At 41.6% G+C, this 22,801-nt stretch overlaps 3 protein-coding genes across 5 annotated transcripts in view; all 3 read right to left on the bottom strand.

The window, feature by feature from the left end:
- Positions 1-22,801, bottom strand: part of LOC138440397 (protocadherin alpha-C2) — a 145,767-nt gene that overhangs the window by 113,592 nt on the left and 9,374 nt on the right. Inside the window, exon 1 of one of the 3 annotated variants that reach the window (XM_069589855.1) lies at positions 4,983-7,511. The exons of 1 other annotated variant lie outside the window; for it this stretch is intronic. In XM_069589855.1, coding sequence (XP_069445956.1) covers positions 4,983-7,376 — 2,394 coding nt within the window. In that variant the 5' untranslated portion in view covers positions 7,377-7,511. Of the gene's footprint in view, positions 1-4,982; positions 7,512-22,801 lie in introns of those variants that run through there. One more of the 3 variants, XM_069589857.1, reaches the window with a different exon arrangement.
- LOC138441834 (protocadherin alpha-12-like) lies at positions 8,312-13,158 on the bottom strand. The gene has a single exon (XM_069592894.1). It carries the CDS (start codon positions 13,156-13,158, stop codon positions 10,780-10,782), a length of 2,379 nt encoding a protein of 792 aa, XP_069448995.1. The 3' UTR covers positions 8,312-10,779.
- Positions 15,368-18,771, bottom strand: LOC138440607 (protocadherin alpha-11-like). The gene is made up of 2 exons (XM_069590286.1): positions 16,323-18,771; positions 15,368-15,373 (listed from the first exon to the last, which is right to left on the bottom strand). Exons 1-2 carry the CDS (start codon positions 18,711-18,713, stop codon positions 15,368-15,370), a joined length of 2,397 nt encoding a protein of 798 aa, XP_069446387.1. The 5' UTR covers positions 18,714-18,771.

The raw sequence follows: 22,801 nt of genomic DNA, 5'->3' as shown, positions 1-22,801 counted from the left end.
GTCCCAGCCCTAATTCTCCCACAAAAATACTAATTAGTAATGATATGTGTAATAAAATACCCTTACAAGAAATCCATAATAAAGTTAAGAAGTTGGAGTACCCAAATGAATTTAAAACTAGAACAGCTGTATTGAAACAAATAAGAAGAGTAATTTTACTTTACTCACATCAGCCCTTCCCAGAAGCTGGCATAGCTCAGCACCAGGAAAAAATACTCTGTTCCACTCTCTCACCATCAAGGGGAAAGAGAAGAGCAGAGCATGCGTCCAATGTTTCAGCTCCTTGGAGAACTTCATGAGGGACTAGTTTCTATATATTGCCCTACTCAGAGAACTGATAGGACTGGCATAGTTTGGATGCCTGGGAGTCATGAAGAATAAGCTACTTCTTTGCCAGCAAAAAGGCAGCTAGCTCCTTTAGGAAGGAGGGAGAAAGGGCGTGAATCCAACCCTTCTGGGTTTTGGAGGGCTGCTCAAGGAACTAGTATCTGTCTCACTTGACTTGAAACTGTCAGGGAACCACCATAGTTTAGATGCCTAATGGCCACTGAGAACAAACAAGAGTAGCTTGCTGCTGTAGAACAAGAAAAATTGAAATGCTACAGAAAGACAGTAGAAGGAGCAAGACAGAGCATTTTAAAATATCTGATAAAGAGATGTGAAAAGAAAGAAAATAGTGAGCCCACACTCTAGAGCCCACAAGCTGCAGTTATTCATCTCATGTCCTGCAACTACTGAAGCCCCTGCACTTGGGGCCCGTGCTCCACAACTAGAGAAGCCACTGCGATGAGAAACCCACACACTGCACTCGCTACAGCTAGAGGAAAGCCCAAGCAGCAACTGAGACCCAGCATAGCCAAAGATCAAGAAATACTTTTTTAAAAAATAAAGAAAGAATGGTGAAAATTTCCCAAACCTGGAGAGGGGTTTGGACATCCAAGTTCATCAAGCCGATAGGTTACCTCAAATTTTCAATGCAAGATAATCTTCTTCAAGACAAATTACAATAAAACTGTGTAAAATCAAAGAAGAAAAAAGACAATTTTTAAAGCAACAAGAAAAAAAATGTATCTTATATAAGACAACTCTCATAAGGCTATCAGCAGATATTGCAGCAGAAGCATTGTATGCCAGGAAAGAATGGGAGGATATATTCAAAGAGCTAAAAGAAAAAATGCCAACCATGAAAACTTGACCCTACAAAGCTGACCTTCAAAAATGAAGATGAGATAAAGACTTTCCCAAACAAACGAAAACTGAGGGAGTTCATCACCTACTATTTGATGTGCCTTACAAGAAATGCTGAAAGGAGTTCTTCAAGCTGAAATGAAAGGCAGCTAATAACATGAAACCATATGAAAATACACGATACACTGGTAAAGGTAATATATAGTCAGACTCAGAATAATCTAATACTGTAATATGATGGTGTGATAACCATTTAACTCTAGTATAAGGGTTATAAAACAAAGGTGTTGAAATAAATATAGCTACAATAATTTGTTTATGGTACAGAATATAAAAAAGATGCCAATTATGGCAACAAAAACAAAGTAAGGGGAGAGGAAAAAGAGTAGAGTTTTTTAACATGATCAAAGTTATCAGCTTAAAAGAAACTGTTGTATCTGTAAGATATTCCAAGTAAGCCACAGGGTAACTACAAAACAAACAAAAAACTACAATAGACACATGCACACGAGATAAAGAAAAGGGAATCAAAGTATACCCCAACGGAAAATCATCAGTTCACAAAAGAAGATAGCAAGAGAGGAAGAAAAGAACAAAGGAACAATGAAACAACCAGAAAACAATGAACAAGATGGTGATAGTAAGTTTTTACTTATCAAGAATTACTTTAAATGTAAGTGGATTAAATTATCCAATCAAAGTGCACAGAATGGCTGAAAACGTTAAAAAAAAAAAAGACACAACTACAAGCTGCCTCCAAAACATTCACTTCAGCTAATACACAGGCTCCAAGTGAAGATATGGAAAAAGATATTCCACCAAAAGAGAGGGGAGAGTTAAACTATCCTTAGATAAAATCAACTTTAAGTAGAAAACTGTAACAAAAGACAAAAAGGTCACTAAAACTGATAAAATGATCATGTCATCAAGAAGATAAAATAATCATAAATACATATGTACCTAACATCAGAGCACATAAATATAAAAACAAATACTAGCAGATCTGAAGGAGTGAAGGGAATGATAGACATTACAATATCCACTTTCATCAATGGATAGATTCTCCAGAAAGAAATCAGTAAGAAAACATTGAACTTGTACTATACTTTACATCCAATGTACCTAACAGATATACATGTAGAACATTCCATCCAAGGGCAGCAGAATATACATTCTTCTCAAGCACACATGGCACATTCTCCAGGGTAGATCAGATATTAGATCCAAATCAAGGGTAAGCAAATTTTAAAAGACAAAAATTATATGAAGTATCTTTTCCAACCACAATGGTTAAATATGTGGAAATTAAACAATACATTCCTGGAAACCAATGGATCAAAGATGAAATCAAGGGAAAATTAAAAAATATCTTGAAACAAGTGAATATGAAAACACAACACATCAAAACTTATGAGGTGGGCTTCCTGGTAGCTCAGTAGTAAAGAATCGATGTGCCAATACAGGAGATTAGGGTTCAGTCCTTGATCTGGAAAGATCCCACATGCTGCAGAGCAGCTAAAGCCCCTGCACCACAACTGCTGAAACTACTGAAGCTGCCATGCCTAGAGCCCACGCTCCACAACAGGAGCCATCACAGTCAGAAGCCAACGTGCCGTCACTAGACAGCATCTGCCACTCGCTCACGCAGCAACAAAGACCCAGCACAGCCAAAAATAAATAAATAAAATCATATTCTTAAAAAAACATGAAATGCAGCAAAAGCAATGCTAAGAGGGAGGTTTATTGTGATAAATGTCTACATTAAGAAAAAATGATCTCACTTATGTGGAATCTAACAAACTTATAGATACAGAAAACAAATTCGTGGTTGCCAGATGCAAGGGGTGGGTGCAATGGGTGAAGGTGGTCCAAAAGGACAAACTGACAGTTTTAAAATAAATAAGTCCTAGTGAAATAATGCACAGTATGGTGATTGTAGTTAATAATGCTGTATTATATATTTGAAAGATGCTAAAGAAAGGATCTTAAAGGTTCTCATTGAAAAAAATTTTGTAACTATGTATAGTGATGAATGTTAACTAGATTTATTGTGGTGATCATTTCACAATATATACAAACACTGAATCATTACATTGTACACCTGAAATTAATATCAATTATACTTCAATTTTTAATTAAATTAAATTTAAATGTTTTTAAATGAATTTAATTAATGAATGTTCAGTATAAATCTTGGGAAGATATCCGTGAATAAACTTAAGAGACTTTCAAATCCATAACAGGAAGCAGAGAAATTTTAAAAATACTTTTATATGGCAAAATATACCCTAAACAAATCAATATATAGGAGGAAAAATATCTGTGATATAGATAGGAGATAAAAGCTAATTATTGACAGAGAACTTTCCCAAATTGAAAAACAACCAAAAAATTTAACTGACAAATCAATGAAAACCAAATGCTGATGACATTATGCTCAAAGCTGTACAGGAATTAAAATTAAAGTAACAAAGATACCATTTTATACATATCACATTGGCAGAATGTAAGACCTCTATTGCTTTTTTTTTTCTCTATTGCTTTTAAAGATAAAAGGGAAAGTGCTCAAACTTGTTGGTAGAGATAATAAGAAATTTAAAATTTGGGGAAAGTAATCTAGAAACATATATTTAAATTAAAATTATTCATACTCTTAGATTCATCAATATCTGAAAATGAACTTTATACAAATAAAGGCACAAATATTTTAGGAATATGTAAAATGATATTACAGCACAGTTTGCTGCTGCTAAGTCACTTCAGTCGTGTCCGACTCTGTGCGACCCCATAAGACAGCAACCCACCAGGCTCCCCCCATCGCTGGGATTCTCCAGGCAAGAACACTGGAGTGGGTTGCCATTTCCTTCTCCATTGCATGAAAGTGAAAAGTAAAAGTGAAGTTGCTCAGTCGTGTCCGACTCTGAGCAACTGCAGCCTACCAAGCTCCTCCATCCATGGGAGTTTCCAGGCAAGAGTACTTAAGTGGGTTGCCATCGCCTTCTCCACAGCATGGTTTATGAGGGCAAAAAAAACACAAAGTACTCATCAACTGGTGAATAACTGATAAATGATATAAATGATATCATATAAATGGTACATCCACACTATAGAGTACTACACAGCTATTAAATGACTCAAGGATTTCCACAAAGTACTGGTGACTGTGAAATGTAAAATGCAGTATCTATGCTAACAAAATTTCCAAAAGAAACAATAACAAAAACCCACCACGTGTATGCATGTATGTGAATAATTATGTAACTTCAAATAAAAATGTTAAAGGAAAATCATAAGGTTTTTCAGATTGTATACAGACAGGGGAATGGTGATGTGCCAGACTAAAATAAGGAAGGAGCAAACAAAAAAGATTCTTTAAGAAGGAAGAAAACTGCACCTTTAAGAAAACCTTTAAAGAGTTATGGCCCCATTCAAAACAAAATCTGTATGTGGGTATATCTATAAATTTTAAAGACACAGATTTTTAAATGTTTAATTATGGCTAGAGGCTTAAGTACTTACAATGTGGAGTTTCTTGAAAAATGCTTATGTAAGCAATAAATATTTTAAAACTGTCAAGAATTCAACAAAAGCAAATAATTAGTATTATGACTAAAACTATGGTTTTTACTAATATTTAATTTGAAGATTAATGGAACTCATGATGTCAGTAACACTCATTAAAACCATAATGACGAGCAAATTAAAGAATGACCTTAAAACTGAGATTGAAGAATCTTAAACAGAAAACTGTGAGGATGGCTAAAACAGAAAGAAAATTTAAAATATGACCTCACCTTTTTCAACTGCTCTAATTCTGCTTCTATTTCACCTGGTCCCTCCGCAGAACTCAGACAAGGAGGAAGACTGGGGCTGAAGGCCATGAGGTCGGTCTTGGGCGGCCCCTCCCCCGAGCACACCCTCTGCTGCTTCTGCTGAGAGTAAGACCAGCTCCCCACCGCGCTGGAGCACACCAGCCTGGGCTTCACCGGCCCGCACGTGCCTTCGCTGGGCGGCGCCGAGCACCGCAGCGCCGTGTACAGCAGCAGCGTGAGCACAAACAGGCTGGACACCGCGCAGATGGCGATGATCAGGTACACGTTCACATCCTCTAATGCCGTCTCTGCGCCAGCTGCACCAGACAATGCCCGCGATGAGGTCTTGGGCGCCTGGCCGCTGTCCTCCAGCGACAGCAGCACGGTGGCCGTGGCCGTCAGCGCCGGCTCGCCGTGGTCCTTCACCAGCACCAGCAAGCGCTGGCGCGGCGCGTCCGCCTCGTCCAGGGCGCGCGTCGTGCTGATCTCGCCGGTGTACAGCCCCACGCGGAACGGGCTGCGTGCGCCGCCCGCCACCGGCTGCAGCTCGTAAGACAGCCACGCGTTGTAGCCCGAGTCGGCGTCCACCGCGCGCACCTTCGCCACCACGTGGCCCGGGTCCACGGACCTCGACACCACCTGGCTCACCGCGCTGGGTCCTCCGCCTGGCCCGGGAGGCAGTAGCGCAGGCGCGTTGTCGTTCTCGTCCAGCACGAACACCTGCAGCGTCACGTTGCTGCCCAGGGGCGGCACGCCCGCGTCGCGCGCGCTCACCTGGAACTGCAGCAGCTCCAGCTCCTCGTGGTCCAGCGGCTGCAGCGCGTACACCTTGCCGCTCTCCGCGTGCACCGACACGTAGCTCGACAGCGCGCGCTCGCCCACCCGCCGCTCCACCAGCGAGTAGGACACCAGAGCGTTCTCCTGCGCGTCCGCGTCTCGCGCCGACACGGTGAAGATGTGGCAGCCGGGCGGGTTGTTCTCCTTCACGAACACCGTGTACTCGGGCTGCGCGAACGCGGGTGCATTGTCGTTCACGTCGGCCACCTCCACGGACACGCTGGCTGTGGCCGAGAGCGACGGCAAGCCCCCGTCCCTCGCAGTCACCACCACCTCATAATTCGCCACGCTCTCGCGATTCAAGGTGTTGTCCAACACTAGTGAATAGTAATTCTTGAAGGTGGACACCAACTTGAACGGGTTATGAGGCATCAGGGAGCAGGTCACCTGCCCGTTGGCGCCGGAGTCACGGTCGGACACGCTGATCAAGGCGATGACAGTGCCCACCTGAGCGTCCTCTCGCACCGGAAGAGCCAAAGAAGTGATGGTAACTTCTGGAGCATTGTCATTTATATCTACTATTTCCACCAAAATGGTACAATGACCCGCCATTGGAATATTCCCTTTGTCAATCGCTTCCACAGAAATTTCATACAATTTATTTTCTTCGAAATCCAATTTACCTTTTGTTCTAATTTCTCCACTGTCGGGATTTATGTAAAACGCATATAATACTGCAGGTGATACAGGTCTTCTAAATGAGTAGGTTATGTCTGCATTTGTACCATCATCAGGGTCTGTGGCATTTAGTTTGATCACTAATGAGCCATTAAGTGAGTTCTCTAACATTCTCACTTTATAAATTAATTGGTCAAATTCTGGTGCGTTGTCATTCACATCCAGGATTGTTATCAGCAGCTGAACTGTGCTGGTCAACTCGGGTTTACCTCCATCACTAGCTGTCAATAATAAACTATGTTCCTGAATTTCCTCTCTGTCCAGTGGTTTCCTTAACACAAGTGATAACGAAGACATTTGTTCACGACTGTTTTGTGTGTCCAAAGTGAAATAATCGTTGGGATCGACTCGGTACGTTAAGGCGGAGTTTACTCCAATATCTGCATCAGATGCGCCATCTAGCGGGAACCGAGTTTCCGGAGGTCTAGATTCAGCAATGATTATTCTTTTTTCACTTTCTGGGAACACAGGCGGGTTGTCGTTAATATCTGTAACTTCCACCTCCACATGGAACACCTGCAGCGGCCGGTCCACGATCACCTCCAGATGGATGCTGCACTCCGCGCTCCGCCCGCACAGCTCTTCCCGGTCGATCCGAGAATTCACAAACAAAATGCCATTCTGCAGATTTACCTCCAGAAGATCCCCGCGGCCTTTGGACGCCACCCGGAACAGGCGGGGCACCAGCTCCGCCAGCTCCAGTCCTAGGTCCTGGGCGATGCGGCCCACGAAGGTGCCGTGTTTTGCCTCCTCGGGAACCGAGTAATGGACCTGGCCGCTCCCCGACTCCCAGGCTGCAAGGAGCAGAAGAGCGAGCAGCAAAAGCCGAGCTCCTGGGCCTTCTCTCCAGGAAAACAGCATGGTACACTCAAAAGCCTTCAGAGATATCTGAAGTCTATAGGCTACCTTACTTCAAATGCCCCTACAGATCTAATTTTACGGCCTTCTATTGCGGGAGGATTCGCGGAGGTTTTCCACTATCTGCCAATTTTCTCCAAGAAGGAAGGAGCGGAGGCGCTTTCTTCGCGGAATTGTTTTCAGTGAAGAGCGACACCATGCGCATGAATGTGTAAGTGTAATAACGACTCAGTTCATAATTTCCTTTGCCGTAAGGGATTTATTTTTTCTTCTTGCATTTCATGATATTTTTCACTGCAAATACGTAATGGAAGATTAAATGTTTTTCTCTCCAGCAACAGTAAATCATTGTATTCTGTTCAGCATTGGCTTCTAGTTGAAATCGGTTGATGAGTTCCATCTTTCCACAAAAACATTTTTGCATGTGTAAAACGTAGTGCAGAATTTGTAAAAAGAGGTAGTAGTCCACATTCACTTTTGGAAATCAGACTATAGTTCTTCATAGCTTTGTGGGACTGTCTTTTTCCTGTAATATTTTTGAGACCTACTCACACAACTCCCTTGACTCCAAACAGAAACATAATGAATCACATAAGAATGAAATAAATGAACATGGAAAATTCGGTAACTGATATACCAGATTTTAAATAAATACAATATTTTTAACTTCCCCCAAACATGATTGTGAATTTGGATAAAATATTTGTATTGGAAGAAAATGTCTATCAATGTAAATATAAGTTTGTATATGAGTGTGTATGTACATAAACACACAATATTGACCATTTAGATAAAACAATACTTTGAAGTCCTGGATTTTCTTTGTATAAAACATGCCAAGAACTAGTATCTCATGTATTTGCTAAAAATGAAATTACTACCAGTAGGTTAAACTTCCCTTTTCTTTCTCCCTAACTTATACCATTACTGGGGAATTTCCTACTATCATTTAAGTTGACTCTGATTTTCCAAGTAACAAGAAGTATATACAGATGTTAACACACCTCTAACAAGGAAGAAAGGGAGGGAATCTTACTTTTATCTTTACCAAGTCACCAAGTTCCATGCCAACAGGGCTAGGAAAGAAAGAGTATAGCTCCATAACTCTCTTGCCTGTTTCGTGCCCAACTCTGCAGGAAATAAGAGTTGGGTTCATTTCTGAATCTTTGCTCCCCTCTGAAAATGTGAGTATTTGATATTCTCTCACCATCATTCTCCTCATTGCTCCATTACTTTAATTAACACATCTTTACTTTTATAATGGGAATAGTTTCTTGATTCTAATTGTTTTTGTGTATCAGGCCCTAACTTGTCTTTTTTACCTCTCCACCTAACCTAGACTACACAATCAAGCATTTAAAACATGCCTTTCCAATAGTTCAGGAGTTTGCTATTGACATGTACACACTGCCATATTTAAAATGGATAACCAACAAGAACCTACTGCATAGCACAGGGAACTCTGCTCAATATTATGTGGCAGCCTGGATGGGAGGGGAGTTTGGGGGAGAATGGACACATGTGTATGTACAACTGAATCCCTTTGCTGTCTACCTGAAACTATCACAACATTGTTTATTGGCTACACTCCAACACAAATTAAAACTTTAAAAAATAAAACATGCCCTTTCAGATACCCTATGGGTACATATCTTCTTATATCACCCCTCTTTAACATTTTCTTTAGCTTTCAATACACAGCCTAACTATTCATTTTCTCCATGCTTTCTATTGAACTCCTCAGTTCATTAACCACTTAACATTACTATATTATCTACAAGTTTATGCTCACCTTTACCTCAATTGACCCCTCAAGTGAATTCATAATTTCTGCCCATAGAGATTCTTCCATACTTCTTTTTTCTCAAATTCCCAACCTCATTCCAACCATGTGGTTCTCATATGGCTTACCCAGAAAGATAAGTCATCAAATACAAACTCAATGGCTCTCTTCTTATGTCGATATTTCTCTTTATATTCTCCATTATTCATTCACTACTAAGGAAAAATCGTGCCACCTTTAAGGCCAACCCTACTGTCTTATTTTCTCTATTCTCATTCATATGTTTCATCTTCATCTTCATTCCTTCTCTGCCTGTCTGATTTTCAGTATCTCCCTCTTTACTTACTTCTTTCCCTCACATTAAAAAACACTCTGGAAAGGCTTTGTGTGGAAGAAAATTACAAGATGTAAAATACAGTTTTAGAAGATTCACCTGATAATTGTATCAGAGCAGTAGCATGCCATAATGGGTTGATGATCCTCCAAAACTGGGTTTGAGTCACTTTGCACGATCTATGTGGCTTAAGTTTCAGACTTCTTATCAGTAGAATGCTAATAATAAATATTGTACCTGCACTGTAGGGGTGATTTCATAACTAAATGAGATAATACAATTAAAGACCTTAGAACAGGTCCTGAAAAAAATAGGGGGTGATAAATATTCTTTGGTTGTGCTGGGTCCCAGACAAGGGGTCAAACCCAGTCTTCCTGCTTTGGGAATGCAGAGTCTTAGCCACTGGGCCACCAGACAAGTCCTGAATAACTATTCTTATATTTTACGGAATCAAAGAAATGTTACTAACTGTAAGATGTGTCATTATTTTTGTGCTACCAAGAAAAAGAATCAGTTAAATTGTTATAAACCATTAATTATAAGGTGCATCCTGCTTTAGATAGAATTACAATATTTTAAATGGCATATTTTATGTAAATAACAACAGTACTGTAGCCAATCACAATGGAAAGAAAGAAGGTACTCTATGGGAGCAATAACATAAATTACTCATTTTTGAATTGATAACAATTTTTATTATTGTTATAATACTGGAAAGGGGATTGTACTGCAACTAGATTGGTGATCAAGAAGAATATTTTACAAGTCTATGCATGTAAAGAGCAGTAAAGGAATCTAGTTTATGATATCTGGGAACTCTCTACACTAATCTTGCAAATTTCATTTAATTATGAAATTGAGTACAAATTTAAAATAAATTTACCAGAACTTGGTTTTTATTCAAATGTACTTATTTCTTTCAAGGCTAGAAATTCATAGATAATCTGAAAAATAATAGAGCCAGGAAACTTTAAATCTGGTTATCTGTGGCCTCCATTTTATCCTCTCCAATTATTTAATGCTTGAAATGCTGAAAATAATTGGAAAAGATAAAACGGAATGCTGGGAAAGAGTGAAGGCAGAAGGACAAGGGGACGACAGAGGATGAGGCGGTTGGATGGCATCACCGACTCAATGGACATAAGTTTCAGCAAGCTCTGGGAGCTGGTGATGGACAGGAAAGCCTGGCATCCATGGGGTCGAGAAGAGTCGGGCGCGACTGAACTGAATGCTTGAAAATTTGGGCTAATACATGAAAACTACAAAATGACTAACATACTTAAATGATATCAAGGACTTACTTCACTGGAAGGATTTAAACAATCTTCTCCAGACGCTGGAAGACAGGGACTGAAGGCCATGAGGTCGGTCTTGGGCGGCCCCTCCCCAGAGCACACCCTTTGTCGCCTCTCCTGTGAGTAAGACCAGCTCCCCACCGCGCTGGAGCACACCAGCCTGGGCTTCACCGGCCCGCACGCGCCCTCGCTGGGCGGCGCCGAGCACCGCAGAGCCGTGTACAGCAGCAGCGTGAGCACAAACAGGCTGGACACCGCGCAGATGGCGATGATCAGGTACACGTTCACATCCTCTAATGCCGTCTCTGCACCAGCTGCACCAGACAACGCCCGCGAAGAGGCCTTGGGCGCCTGGCCGCTGTCCTCCAGCGACAGCAGCACGGTGGCCGTGGCCGTCAGCGCCGGCTCGCCGTGGTCTTTCACCAGCACCAGCAGGCGCTGGCGGGGCGCGTCCGCCTCGTCCAGGGCTCGCGTCGTGCTGATCTCGCCACTGTACAGTCCCACGCGGAACGGGCTGCTCGCGCCACCCGCCGCTGGCTGCAGCTCGTACGACAGCCACGCGTTGTAGCCCGAGTCGGCGTCCACCGCGCGCACCTTCGCCACCACGTGGCCCGCGCCCATCGAACGCGCCACCACCTGGCTCAGCGTGCTGGGGCCTCCACCTGGCCCGGGCGGCAGCAGCGCGGGCGCGTTGTCGTTCTCGTCCAGCACGAACACCTGCAGGGTCACGTTGCTGCCCAGGGGCGGCACGCCCGCGTCGCGCGCGCTCACCTGGAACTGCAGCAGCTCCAGCTCCTCGTGGTCCAGCGGCTGCAGCGCGTACACCTTGCCGCTCTCCGCGTGCACCGACACGTAGCTCGACAGCGCGCGCTCGCCCACCCGCCGCTCCACCAGCGAGTAGGACACCAGCGCGTTCTCCTGCGCGTCCGCGTCTCGCGCAGACACGGTGAAGATGTGGCAGCCGGGCGGGTTGTTCTCTTTCACGAACACGGTGTACTCGGGCTGCGGGAACGCGGGCGCATTGTCGTTCACGTCGGCCACCTCCACGGACACGCTGGCAGTGGCCGACAGAGAAGGTGAGCCACCGTCCCTCGCTGTCACCATCACCTCATAGTTCGACGCACTCTCGCGGTCCAGGACGCTGTCCAGCACTAGCGTATAGTAATTCTTGAAGGTGGACACCAGCTTGAAGGGGATATGCGGTGGTGTGAGTGAGCAGGTCACCTGCCCATTGGCGCCGGAGTCACAGTCAGACACGCTGATCAGGGCGATGACAGTGCCCACCTGAGCGTCCTCCCGCACTGGGAGCGACAGCGAAGTGATCATTACCTCAGGGGTATTGTCATTCAGGTCTAGAACTTCCACCAGGACCGTGCAATGACCAGCCATGGGCGGAATCCCTTTATCAATGGCGTTAACCTGGATTTCATACTCATTATTCTCTTCAAAATCCAGTTTCCCATAAATTCTAATTTCACCTGTTTGTGGATTTATTAAAAACATACATTTCTCACTCAGTGGCAGAATCATTCTGATTTCATAGGAAATTTTTCTGTTTGGTCCTTCGTCTAGATCAGAAGCGTTTAGTTGAATGATTCTGGTGCCGTTTGGGACATTTTCAAACAGCACCACTTTATAGCCAGGCTTATCAAACTCAGGAGCATTGTCATTAACATCCAGGATGGTTATTTGAATCTGAACAGATTCTGTTAGCTGGGGTTTACCACCATCCAGAGCGGTCAGCAACATATTAAGTTCTGGTATTTCTTCTCTATCCAATGACTTCCGAAGAATGAGTTCAGGCAGTATACTTTTGTCGGTTTTCGTTATTAGTTTAAGAGTAAAATACTCATTTAAACTTAACCTATAGGTCAGGAGAGAGTTTAGGCCGATATCCGCATCAGAAGCGCCCTCTAGAGGAAAACGAGACTCCAAAGGCGCAGATTCAGAAATGAGTACCTTTTGTTCTCCTCTGAATACTGGCGGATTGTCGTTAATGTCCTTCACCTCCACCTCCACATGGAACACCTGCAGCGGCCGGTCCACGATCACCTCCAGGTGGATGCTGCACTCCGCGCTCCGCCCGCACAGCTCCTCACGGTCGATCCGAGAATTCACAAACAAAATGCCATTCTGCAGATTTACCTCCAGAAGATCACCGCGGCCTTTGGACGCCACCCGGAACAGGCGGGGCACTAGCTCCGCTAGCTCCAGTCCTAGGTCCTGGGCGATACTGCCCACGAAGGTGCCGTGTTTTGCCTCCTCGGGAACCGAGTAATGGACCTGACCACTCCCCGACTCCCAGGCTGCGAGGAGCAGAAGCGAGAGTAGCAGGCGCCGAGTTTCGAAGCCTCCTCGCCAAGAAAACACCATTGCAGATAAACGGATCTCTGAGGTGAGACTGTCAGTTTTAAGGGATAGTTCGCCTGCCAACATTTAAGACCAGTCTCCCCTTCTGTAAGTATACCTTCAGTAAATTTTACCCAGCTTTCCGGTCAATATGGAGTCTATCCTATTCTGTGGATTGTTGGAATCTGGACTTGGAGAGTTTTCCCTTTTCACCTTTTGAGTATACAGCGACATCATGTGACTGATTATGTAAGTACAAGAAAGATCCTGGGGTTCTTTTTGGTTTAGCCACTTCTGGGTTCACTTTAAATCTGTATCAACTTTTTGGATAGTTTCATGGATCATTTGCAAATGCCTATTTATTTAATATATAATATTCTTAACAAAGCACAAATACTTCTATTATACTTCGGTTTTTAAAATGATTCTGCTTCAAAGTGTATCACAAAATAATTATTGAAATGTTGCATGTCAGAAGTTACTCGTTAGCTAACTATCATGGAAAATAAAATGAAGAATAACATACATCACCCCTGCCATTGGGCTTCCCAGGTGACAAAGTGGTAAAGAATCCACCTGCCAGTGCAGGAGATACAAGAGACTTGGGTTTGATCCCTGAGTGGAGAAGATGCCCCAGAGTAGGAAATGGCAACCCACTCCAGTATTCTTGCCTGGAACATTTCATGGACAGAGGAATCTGGCAGGCTACAAGTGCATAGGGTCGCAAAGAGTCGGACATGACTGAAAACACCGCCCTGGCTCTTATATTGCTTGCAATTCACATTCATAATGATTTTCATCCTTCACAAGCACTTCATTCTAAGTCTTTATGAGAAAGCCAAGAATTTCCTTGTCTAGTAAAGGAGAAAATATTTCATTCATATAAACTATTTTATTCATAAATATGGCCAATATTATAATTCATCATAAATATGGAAGATGTTATTTTTGGTTCCTTGATGCTCACATGTGATGACTTTTCATACAACTGGTTTCATTCTTATAATATGTTGAAAAATGAATTGTGGGTGCAGATTCTAGAATATTTTACTCTAGCAGGATTAAACCATTTTCATGTAAAATGTTGAGTCAAAACCTCCAAAGTTCATGGTATTCTGAAGTGGTAGTAGAGCACTAATCTGACAAAGATCTCATGAAATGTTTTGGAGCCCAATCTCATTGACTAAAGTCAAAAGAATATGAACTTCATAGTGACCATTTAGTTTCCCTCTATATCCTTCCTTCTGGGCCAGTTAGTAGTTATATAAAATAAGCTTCTCTTCAGAAGACCACAATGGTGACTATGATTCAAGGGAGAATCAAAATATTTCTCATAATTTTATTCAGTAATTCAAGACTAGCTTTAAGGGAAAACAAAACACAGATAAGATCTTACAGCTAGTTGTAAAAAAAAGAGTAAGCATATTATTTAGAAGCTCATTTAAATTTAAATCAAAATCTTTAAACCAATAATTTCTCACCATTCTTTTAATGCATAATAAAAATACTGAGAAGTGAAACTTTTAAAGAGCCAGAAAATAATAACCAAGAATGATTCTACAAGCATAAAATAACTTAAATAAACTACCACACTCACTCTGAATTAATGAAACACATATTTGAATTTTGATGCTTTGGGACTATTCAAACTATCACCATCAAGCTTATTCATTTTATATCTTCCATTTTCAAAAAATGTGAATGTACCATAATTCACAAGGAACCTTACTGTAATGTATTCAGGAGATGCAATGCATCCTTGCTCACTGTTAGACATAATTAAATGATTAAACAGATAGAAAAATCCAAAGTTAGCTCAATACTTAAACAGTCAAACTACAAAATAGAATGAAATAACAATTTTCCATTCTAGAATGTAATCTTAAATTTTAAATTAAGTATAAAAGACACTAAATTTGTAGAAATTAATCTACATAACTTGGAATTATCTAAAATGTGTATTGATTACTTATATATTATGCAATAGTAACAATTTGCAAACTTTTAACCTGTACTTAAAACATTCCAATATGTTTTATATTAAATTAAAATGATGTTGAGTCATTCCAAGAAGTTACTTTGGATATGGGTAATAATACATGCCCTACCTAACATTCACATTTATTTATATTTATAAACTTTCATAAATGATATGATTAATTACTTTTCAGCCTGAAATATTTTATATTTTAATCTTATTGACTAATTTTGAATAAAGAATGTTTTTAGACAATTAATCCTGAGATACAAAGTTTTACAAATAGAGGCCCAAGGATGAGCTTCAGCATGGAGTCCTTGACTATTATGCCAAGGGTTTGCTGTGTGATTTTAAAGGGAGAATGACTTTCATCAGCTTCTCAAAAGAGGTCAGCAATTCCACCATCCTACATGTGGCTAAGAACCACTGAATTAGAAGGATGACCTAGAGGCAAATGATTTTTGCTAGAATTTTCAGATGTGGTACATGGGCATGTATATACATGGGTATACTACATGGAAAGAAACTTTTACAAATGCCAGCAATAAAGCACTTAAGGATAGGAAATTTAAAATGAAAGAAATTGATAAAAGTTAATAGGCTTCACTTTGATAGAATTAACTTTTTCTGTCTAGATAAATCCAGAAACTTAGGAAATAATGCCAACTAGCATATATTGCCGATGTTATAGGCCTACATGCATGCCTTTAGCAAGTTTGAATGACTTGATTCAAGAATATTAATAACCTTATTTGCCTTGTTACTCTGGCAGCACAAACCTGGGAGCTTTGTTTCAGTACATAGTAGACAAATTTCTCCCCAATTCAGAGAACAAAATTACAAAATTAAAAATGGACAGAAATTTAAGTTATATTATTTCAATGAAATAAGCACACTAAGACAAAAGGCTGCATTCTTTTACCACAAATAATATGAAAACAGGTTTTATCTTATTGTTAGAGGAAAGGCTGAGGATTATTTAATGTACAATATATGTATGATGAATGTTCAAAACCAAAAAAAAAAAAAAAGAAAAGAAAATCCTTTCAGAACTAATTAACAGTGTTAATTTTTGATAGAAGACATGGCATTTCGCTAACGTTCTTTAAAGGTTACTCGAAGTATAAGACATCCATGAAATAAACTGGATTTTTTTTAAAAAACAATTAACATAAACTTCAAGAAGAGGGGAAGGATCTATAGAACTCACCAGACCAGAATGATGTGATCCTGCCTCCTGCCTTTCTTCCCCGACTTCTCTATCCAGACCCGGAGGTAGACTGGGGCTGAAGGCCATGAGGTCGGTCTTGGGCGGCCCCTCCCCAGAGCACACCCTCTGTCGCCTCTCCTGAGAGAAAGACCAGCTCCCCACCGCGCTGGAGCACACCAATCTGGGCTTCACGGGCCCGCACGCGCCCTCGCTGGGCGGCGCCCAGCACCGCAGCGCCGTGTACAGCAGCAACGTGAGCACAAACAGGCTGGACACTGCGCAGATGGCGATGATCAGGTACACGTTCACATCCACTAACGCCGTCTCTGCGCCGGCCGCACCAGACAACGCCCGCGAAGAGGCCTTGGGCGCCTGGCCGCTGTCCTCCAGCGACAGCAGCACGGTGGCCGTGGCCGTCAGCGCCGGCTCGCCGTGGTCCTTCACCAGCACCAGCAGGCGCTGGCGCGGCGCGTCCGCCTCGTCTAGGGCGCGCGTCGTGCTGATCTCGCCGGTGTACAGCCCCACGCGGAACGGGCTGCGCGAGCCGCCCGCGGTCGGCTGCAGCTCGTACGACAGCCACGCGTTGTAGCCCGAGTCGGCGTCCACCGCGCGCACCTTCGCCACCACGTGGCCCGCGTCCACGGACCTCGACACCACCTGGCTCACCGCGCTGGGGCCTCGGCGGGTCCCCAGAGGCAGCAGCGCAGGCGCGTTGTCGTTCTCGTCCAGCACGAACACCTGCAGGGTCACGTTGCTGCCCAGGGGCGGCACGCCCGCGTCGCGCGCGCTCACCTGGAACTGCAGCAGCTCCAGCTCCTCGTGGTCCAGCGGCTGCAGCGCGTACACCTTGCCGCTCTCCGCGTGCACCGACACGTAGCTCGACAGCGCGCGCTCGCCCACCCGCCGCTCCACCAGCGAGTAGGACACCAGGGCGTTCTCCTGCGCGTCCGCGTCCCGCGCCGAGACCGTGAAGATGTGGCAGCCGGGCGGGTTGTTCTCCTTCACGAACACCGTGTACTCGGGCTGCGCGAACGCGGGCGCGTTGTCGTTCACGTCGGCCACCTCCACGGACACGCTGGCCGTTGCCGACAGCGAAGGCGAGCCCCCGTCCCGCGCTGTCACCACCAACCTATAGACAGACACGCTCTCACGGTCCAGGGTGCCATCCAGCACTAGTGAATAATAGTTCTTGAACGTGGACACGATCTTGAAGGGGACGCTGGGCGTTAGAAAGCAGATTACCTGTCCATTGTCACCAGAGTCTCGATCAGATACACTGATCAGCGCAATGACAGTGCTTGGCTGAGTGTCCTCTCGTACTGGTAGAGACAGGGAAGTGACAGTGATTTCAGGGGCGTTATCATTGGCATCTAAGATTTCAACCCAGACTGTACAGTGACCTGCCATTGGGGGATTCCCCTTATCTGTGGCCTGTACTTCAATTTCATAAAACTTGTTTTCTTCATAGTCTAAAGTTCCATTGACCTTCACTTCTCCGTTATTTTCATCTAGTGTAAATAAAGGTTTTCCATTGGGCTTAATTGACATTAAGGAGTATGTTACCTCCCCATTGACTCCTTCATCTTCATCAGTGGCATTTAACTGTATCACAAGAGTTTCTTTAGCTGAGTTTTCCATCAATCTCACCCTGTATTCTGATTGTTCAAATTCTGGATCATTGTCGTTAATATCCAAGACGCGGATGAAGAGTTGAACAGTGCCAGTGAGCTCGGGTTTCCCTCCATCTGCAGCCCTCAGTAGTAAATTAAATTCCGGAATTTTCTCTCTGTCTAAAGACTTCTTTAACGTAAGCGACAGTTTTTTAGTCGGCTTACTATTTACTGGTAATTCTAAAGAAAAGTACTCATTTTTGCTTAGTCTGTAGGTCAATTGAGCATTCTCTCCTATATCCGCATCAGAAGCTCCCTCTAGAGGAAAACGAGAGTCAGGTTGTTTAGATTCATAAATCAGCAGCTTTTGTTCTCTGAGAGAGAACACGGGCGGGTTGTCGTTAATGTCCTTCACCTCCACCTCCACATGGAACACCTGCAGCGGCCGGTCCACGATCACCTCCAGATGGATGCTGCACTCCGCGCTCCGTCCGCACAGCTCCTCACGGTCGATCCGAGAATTCACAAACAAAATGCCATTCTGCAGATTTACCTCCAGAAGATCACCGCGGCCTTTGGACGCCACCCGGAACAGGCGGGGCACCAGGTCCGTCAGCTCCAGTCCCAGGTCCTGGGCGATGCGACCCACGAAGGTGCCGTGTTTGGCTTCTTCAGGGACGGAGTAGTGGACCTGGCCGCTCCCTGCCTCCCAAGCTGCGAGGAGCAGAAGCGACAGCAGCAGTCGCCCATTGCCCAATCCACTTCTTTGAGTCGCGGACATCTCATATACTGACTTCCAAAATACGATACTTTACACTTACAGTACCATAGACTCCAGTTCCGGGTTAAATATCTTGCTGAATCTTTGAGAAGTTTCAAAGGATCCTTTAACGGTAGCATCCGGCATGACGGAGTCTTTAAATGGGGAGTTTCTGGCTGCTCAGACTAACCCTTGAATCAACTACTTCCTCCAAGTAAAGAGCGACACCTTGTGCCTGAAATTGTGAGTATTGTACCCTACATCCAACATTACAGAATTTTACTTGAAGAGAAAAAAATAAGTTCATGCGTTTCAAGCTATTTTATCGCCCAAATCGTATTTCCAAAGTGCTTATTTGTGGAACATTCAGATTTTAAGTCATATTGAAATTGACATGTATGGAAATGGCGTTTTTTTCTTGATTAACGTCAAACCGAAATGTTTGTTCCTATGTTTGATTTAGAGTGCTTTTACTTATCTACACGTATACACACACCGAGAGAGAGAGAGAGAGAGAGAGAGAGAGAGAGAGAGAGAGAGAGGGAGAGAGAGAGGGAGGGAGAGATCAATTCTATAGGTAGCCTTACGAAAAAAGAGTCAAACATTTCCTCATATAAAAATTGTTTTACTTCTAGTCTCCCTTGTTACTTCAGCTGCTAGGAAACTCGGAGACAAATCTGAAGCTTTAATAACAATTCTTTAGTCTTTAAATCTATGTATTGTATTTTTATCTATGTGCACTATGTGTACTTGCTTTCTATTTATATTTTTATTAAGTTCTAATTTTTTATTGTTATTTACATTTAATTGTGTTCCTGTTATAAGAAACTTCATATCCATAAAGAACAACAAGAAAAACAAAAATATATTTCAAATTTGGTGATTTAAGACATGGAATTCACAAGAGAAAAGTCTGTTGGTGTAAATGAAATTTATATTTGGCATATATGATTTCTCATGTAAGCTGCATTGCTAACAATATAATAACAGGTTATCAAAATGATTACTTTGTTACTTTATGTAATGGTGTCAGTATATGAAAGACTACTTCTTTCATACTGAACCTTTTTACCATTCAATGAGATAAAAATTGCCATGAAAACTTCTGTGCCATATTGGTATTTCCACTCAACAACATTGGCTTTTATATATTTATCAAGATATAGTAATGAAAATAGCTGACCTATTTCTTCTTTAAAAAACATTCTGGGTTTGAGATTGTAAGTTTATCCAAAATAAGGGAAATTATTTTTAAGCACTTTGCCTCTAAGTGCCTAATATTGTGCTAAAGAAAATAGAAAATAATCGATTTAACCAAAAGCTAAATGACCTTAGTGTTAATGGAAATTCAATTTCATAAAATATTAACTAGAAAATTGGAACTGATGAATTTTCATTGCCTGAAGTTGTCATTTAGTACATGTCCTTTATTGTTTTACATTACTTTGAGATTTGAGGAAGGAAAAAAGGGTACAGTGAAAACTGAGAGAAGAAAGTGATTCAGGATAAATATCACTCTAACAAGTATTTTGTTGTACAGTTTTGATGGTTCATATCCAATCTAAAAATATTACAGTGAAAAAATTGCTAGTATATTTATTTGTATTGTTAACATTTTCTTTTATCTTGAATACACACATATGTTCTATTGCTGATTTCAAATCTTGTTTCATTTATTTCAAATTTGTTCTTTTCCCAACATTATTATTCTGCTAGAACTGTCTTTAAAGTAAATTTAAAATTCCTTCTTAAAAAGCTAACAAAATAGACTGATGACCATTTGTGACACTGAATTCTCTTATGCATTTATTAATAGAAAACAACCAGTCAAACAGGCCTATTTTCAAAGTATACCATTAGGCTAGAGAACAGTAGATCTAAGATGATATTTGAAGCCTGTCAGATTTGGTAGAAGAAAGAAGCAACAGACTTCCAACCACTTCTGTAAGGAAACTTGAGATTGAGATGTTACATGCAATGTGAAGTTTTTAAAGGTAGAGAAATAAATATGAGAAAGTTTATCTGAGAGATTATATTACATGTCTAAATTCAAACCAGATGTTACACAAGTATATTAAGTGACACTGGAAGAACACCAAGTCATAAAACAGTTGGATATATTGTATGAACCAATGTCACATCTTTTGCATTTTGTCTGTGATACTTCAGATTTCATCATCTCAACTAGCTCCTATAGAACAGATCTTTGAACTCATCTTTGGGGATGGGCCTGAGATCTGGTATTAGGCTGGTAATAGATCTGGTAATAGGCTGGTGCCAAGAAGTCACATCTATATAGTTAACATTGATTTTGTAAGACTGACTGAAAAGACTAAGGAACTTTGATCCTGACCTTTTCAAAATCAATATGGTTAGTCTTAAATTCCAGCTGTATGTCCTGCTAGTCAAGTATATTCTGCCAGTCCTCATCATCCACTAATATTCCGTAATAGATCTAGTACTACTATTTATTGAAAACATAGAACCAAAAATAAATCTTGAAGCCACTCTTGGAAACCAGTAGGTTTTCCAAAATTAATGGATTAGAAGTACCATTCAGCATTGTATCTACAAAACTACAGAATATAAGCAGTGATGTTCACTCTGTGCTATCATGACTCATTGAAATATACAGTTATTTGATAACAGATTATTTGTTCAATTGGCACAATCTCTCAGGCAACAGTAAGACTGAAGAAGAAAGAAAGACCCACACATGTTCAAAGATTTTTATGGGAAATATACACCTTTAAAGCTATTACTGAAGTATATAATTTTGGAAACACTTACTGATCCTTCACTGGTAGTCAGGATCCAAGAAATAATCATATTACCACTTATATGTGTCAAAACATAATTATTATTGTATTAGTGTAAAAAGAATAGGTATATGTACATATATATATATATATATATAAAATTTGGGTTTGGTGTTCTGCAAGACTGTAGCAGAGCACAGTCTTCTGCTTTTCCTTATATATTAAGTGATTTTGCTTAGTTATATCACTTCCAAACAAGTGATCAACAGTGCTTATTGGACAACCCTTAATTATTAATAATGCAAATCTCCTGTCTCAATATGGCATTGACAAAGACAAATGATAATGATGACCATGAACATTCTGAGAAAAGAATCACTTAGCAACACTTAAAAAAAGACTTAATTCTTATCTCAGTTATGGTATTGTTCCCTGGTGGCTCAGAGGTTAAAGTGTCTGCCTCCAATGTGGGAGACCCGGGTTCGATCCCTGTGTCAGGAAGATCCACTGGAGAAGGAAATGGTAACCCACTCCAGTATTCTTGCCTGGAGAATCCCATGGACGGAGAAGCCGGGGAGGCTACAGTCCATGGAGTCACGAAGAGTTGGACACAACTGAGCGACTTCACTATACTATAATCATGAAGATAATCATGGAGGTTTTTTCCTAAGTAAAACAGGAGAATTAACATGTATACAGCTTGTGCTTGATTTTTCTAGCCAGAACTATGGTTGGATGGCACCACCAATTCAATGGACATGAATTTAAGCAGACTCTGGGAGACTGTGAAGGACAGGGAAGCCTGGTATGCTGCTGTCCATGGGGTTGCAAGGAGTCAGACACAACTGAGCAACTGAACATTAGATGAAAGATTTACTCTAAAAAAGTTGTACAGTTAATAAAAGAATGGCTCTTTAAGAGATGTGCATTTGAATATCAACTCCATCATATATTAACTGGATTGCAGTGGACAAGACAGACAAGCATCTCACCATCTCTTATCTAATCTTTAGAACTTGGATAGTTGAATGTACTTTACAAGTTGCTATAAGATTTAAACAAAATTATTATTTAAGCCCTTTATACGATATCTTACAGAAATATCTCAAATAGTGGTGGTTGATTATAGTTAGTGACCAATGTTGTATCCTTGACTCTTGTAGTCTGTAGCTGTGGATGAAGAAGATTCCAGTGCCATAAACCAAGATATGACTTTTCCTTTTCTGAAGATTTTCTAATGTTCATCTTTATAGAAATCATCCTACTTTCTGGGTAGAAAATAGCTATCTCAGAATTTCTATTAACTTTACCCTATCTATAATGTGGTTCTCTACCTACATGTAAATATAT

This window comes from Ovis canadensis, chromosome 5, assembly GCF_042477335.2.
Source record: "Ovis canadensis isolate MfBH-ARS-UI-01 breed Bighorn chromosome 5, ARS-UI_OviCan_v2, whole genome shotgun sequence".
NCBI lineage: Eukaryota > Metazoa > Chordata > Mammalia > Artiodactyla > Bovidae > Ovis > Ovis canadensis.
Note: the sequence above shows the minus strand (reverse complement) of the source record. Positions and strands in the feature narration are given on the sequence as shown.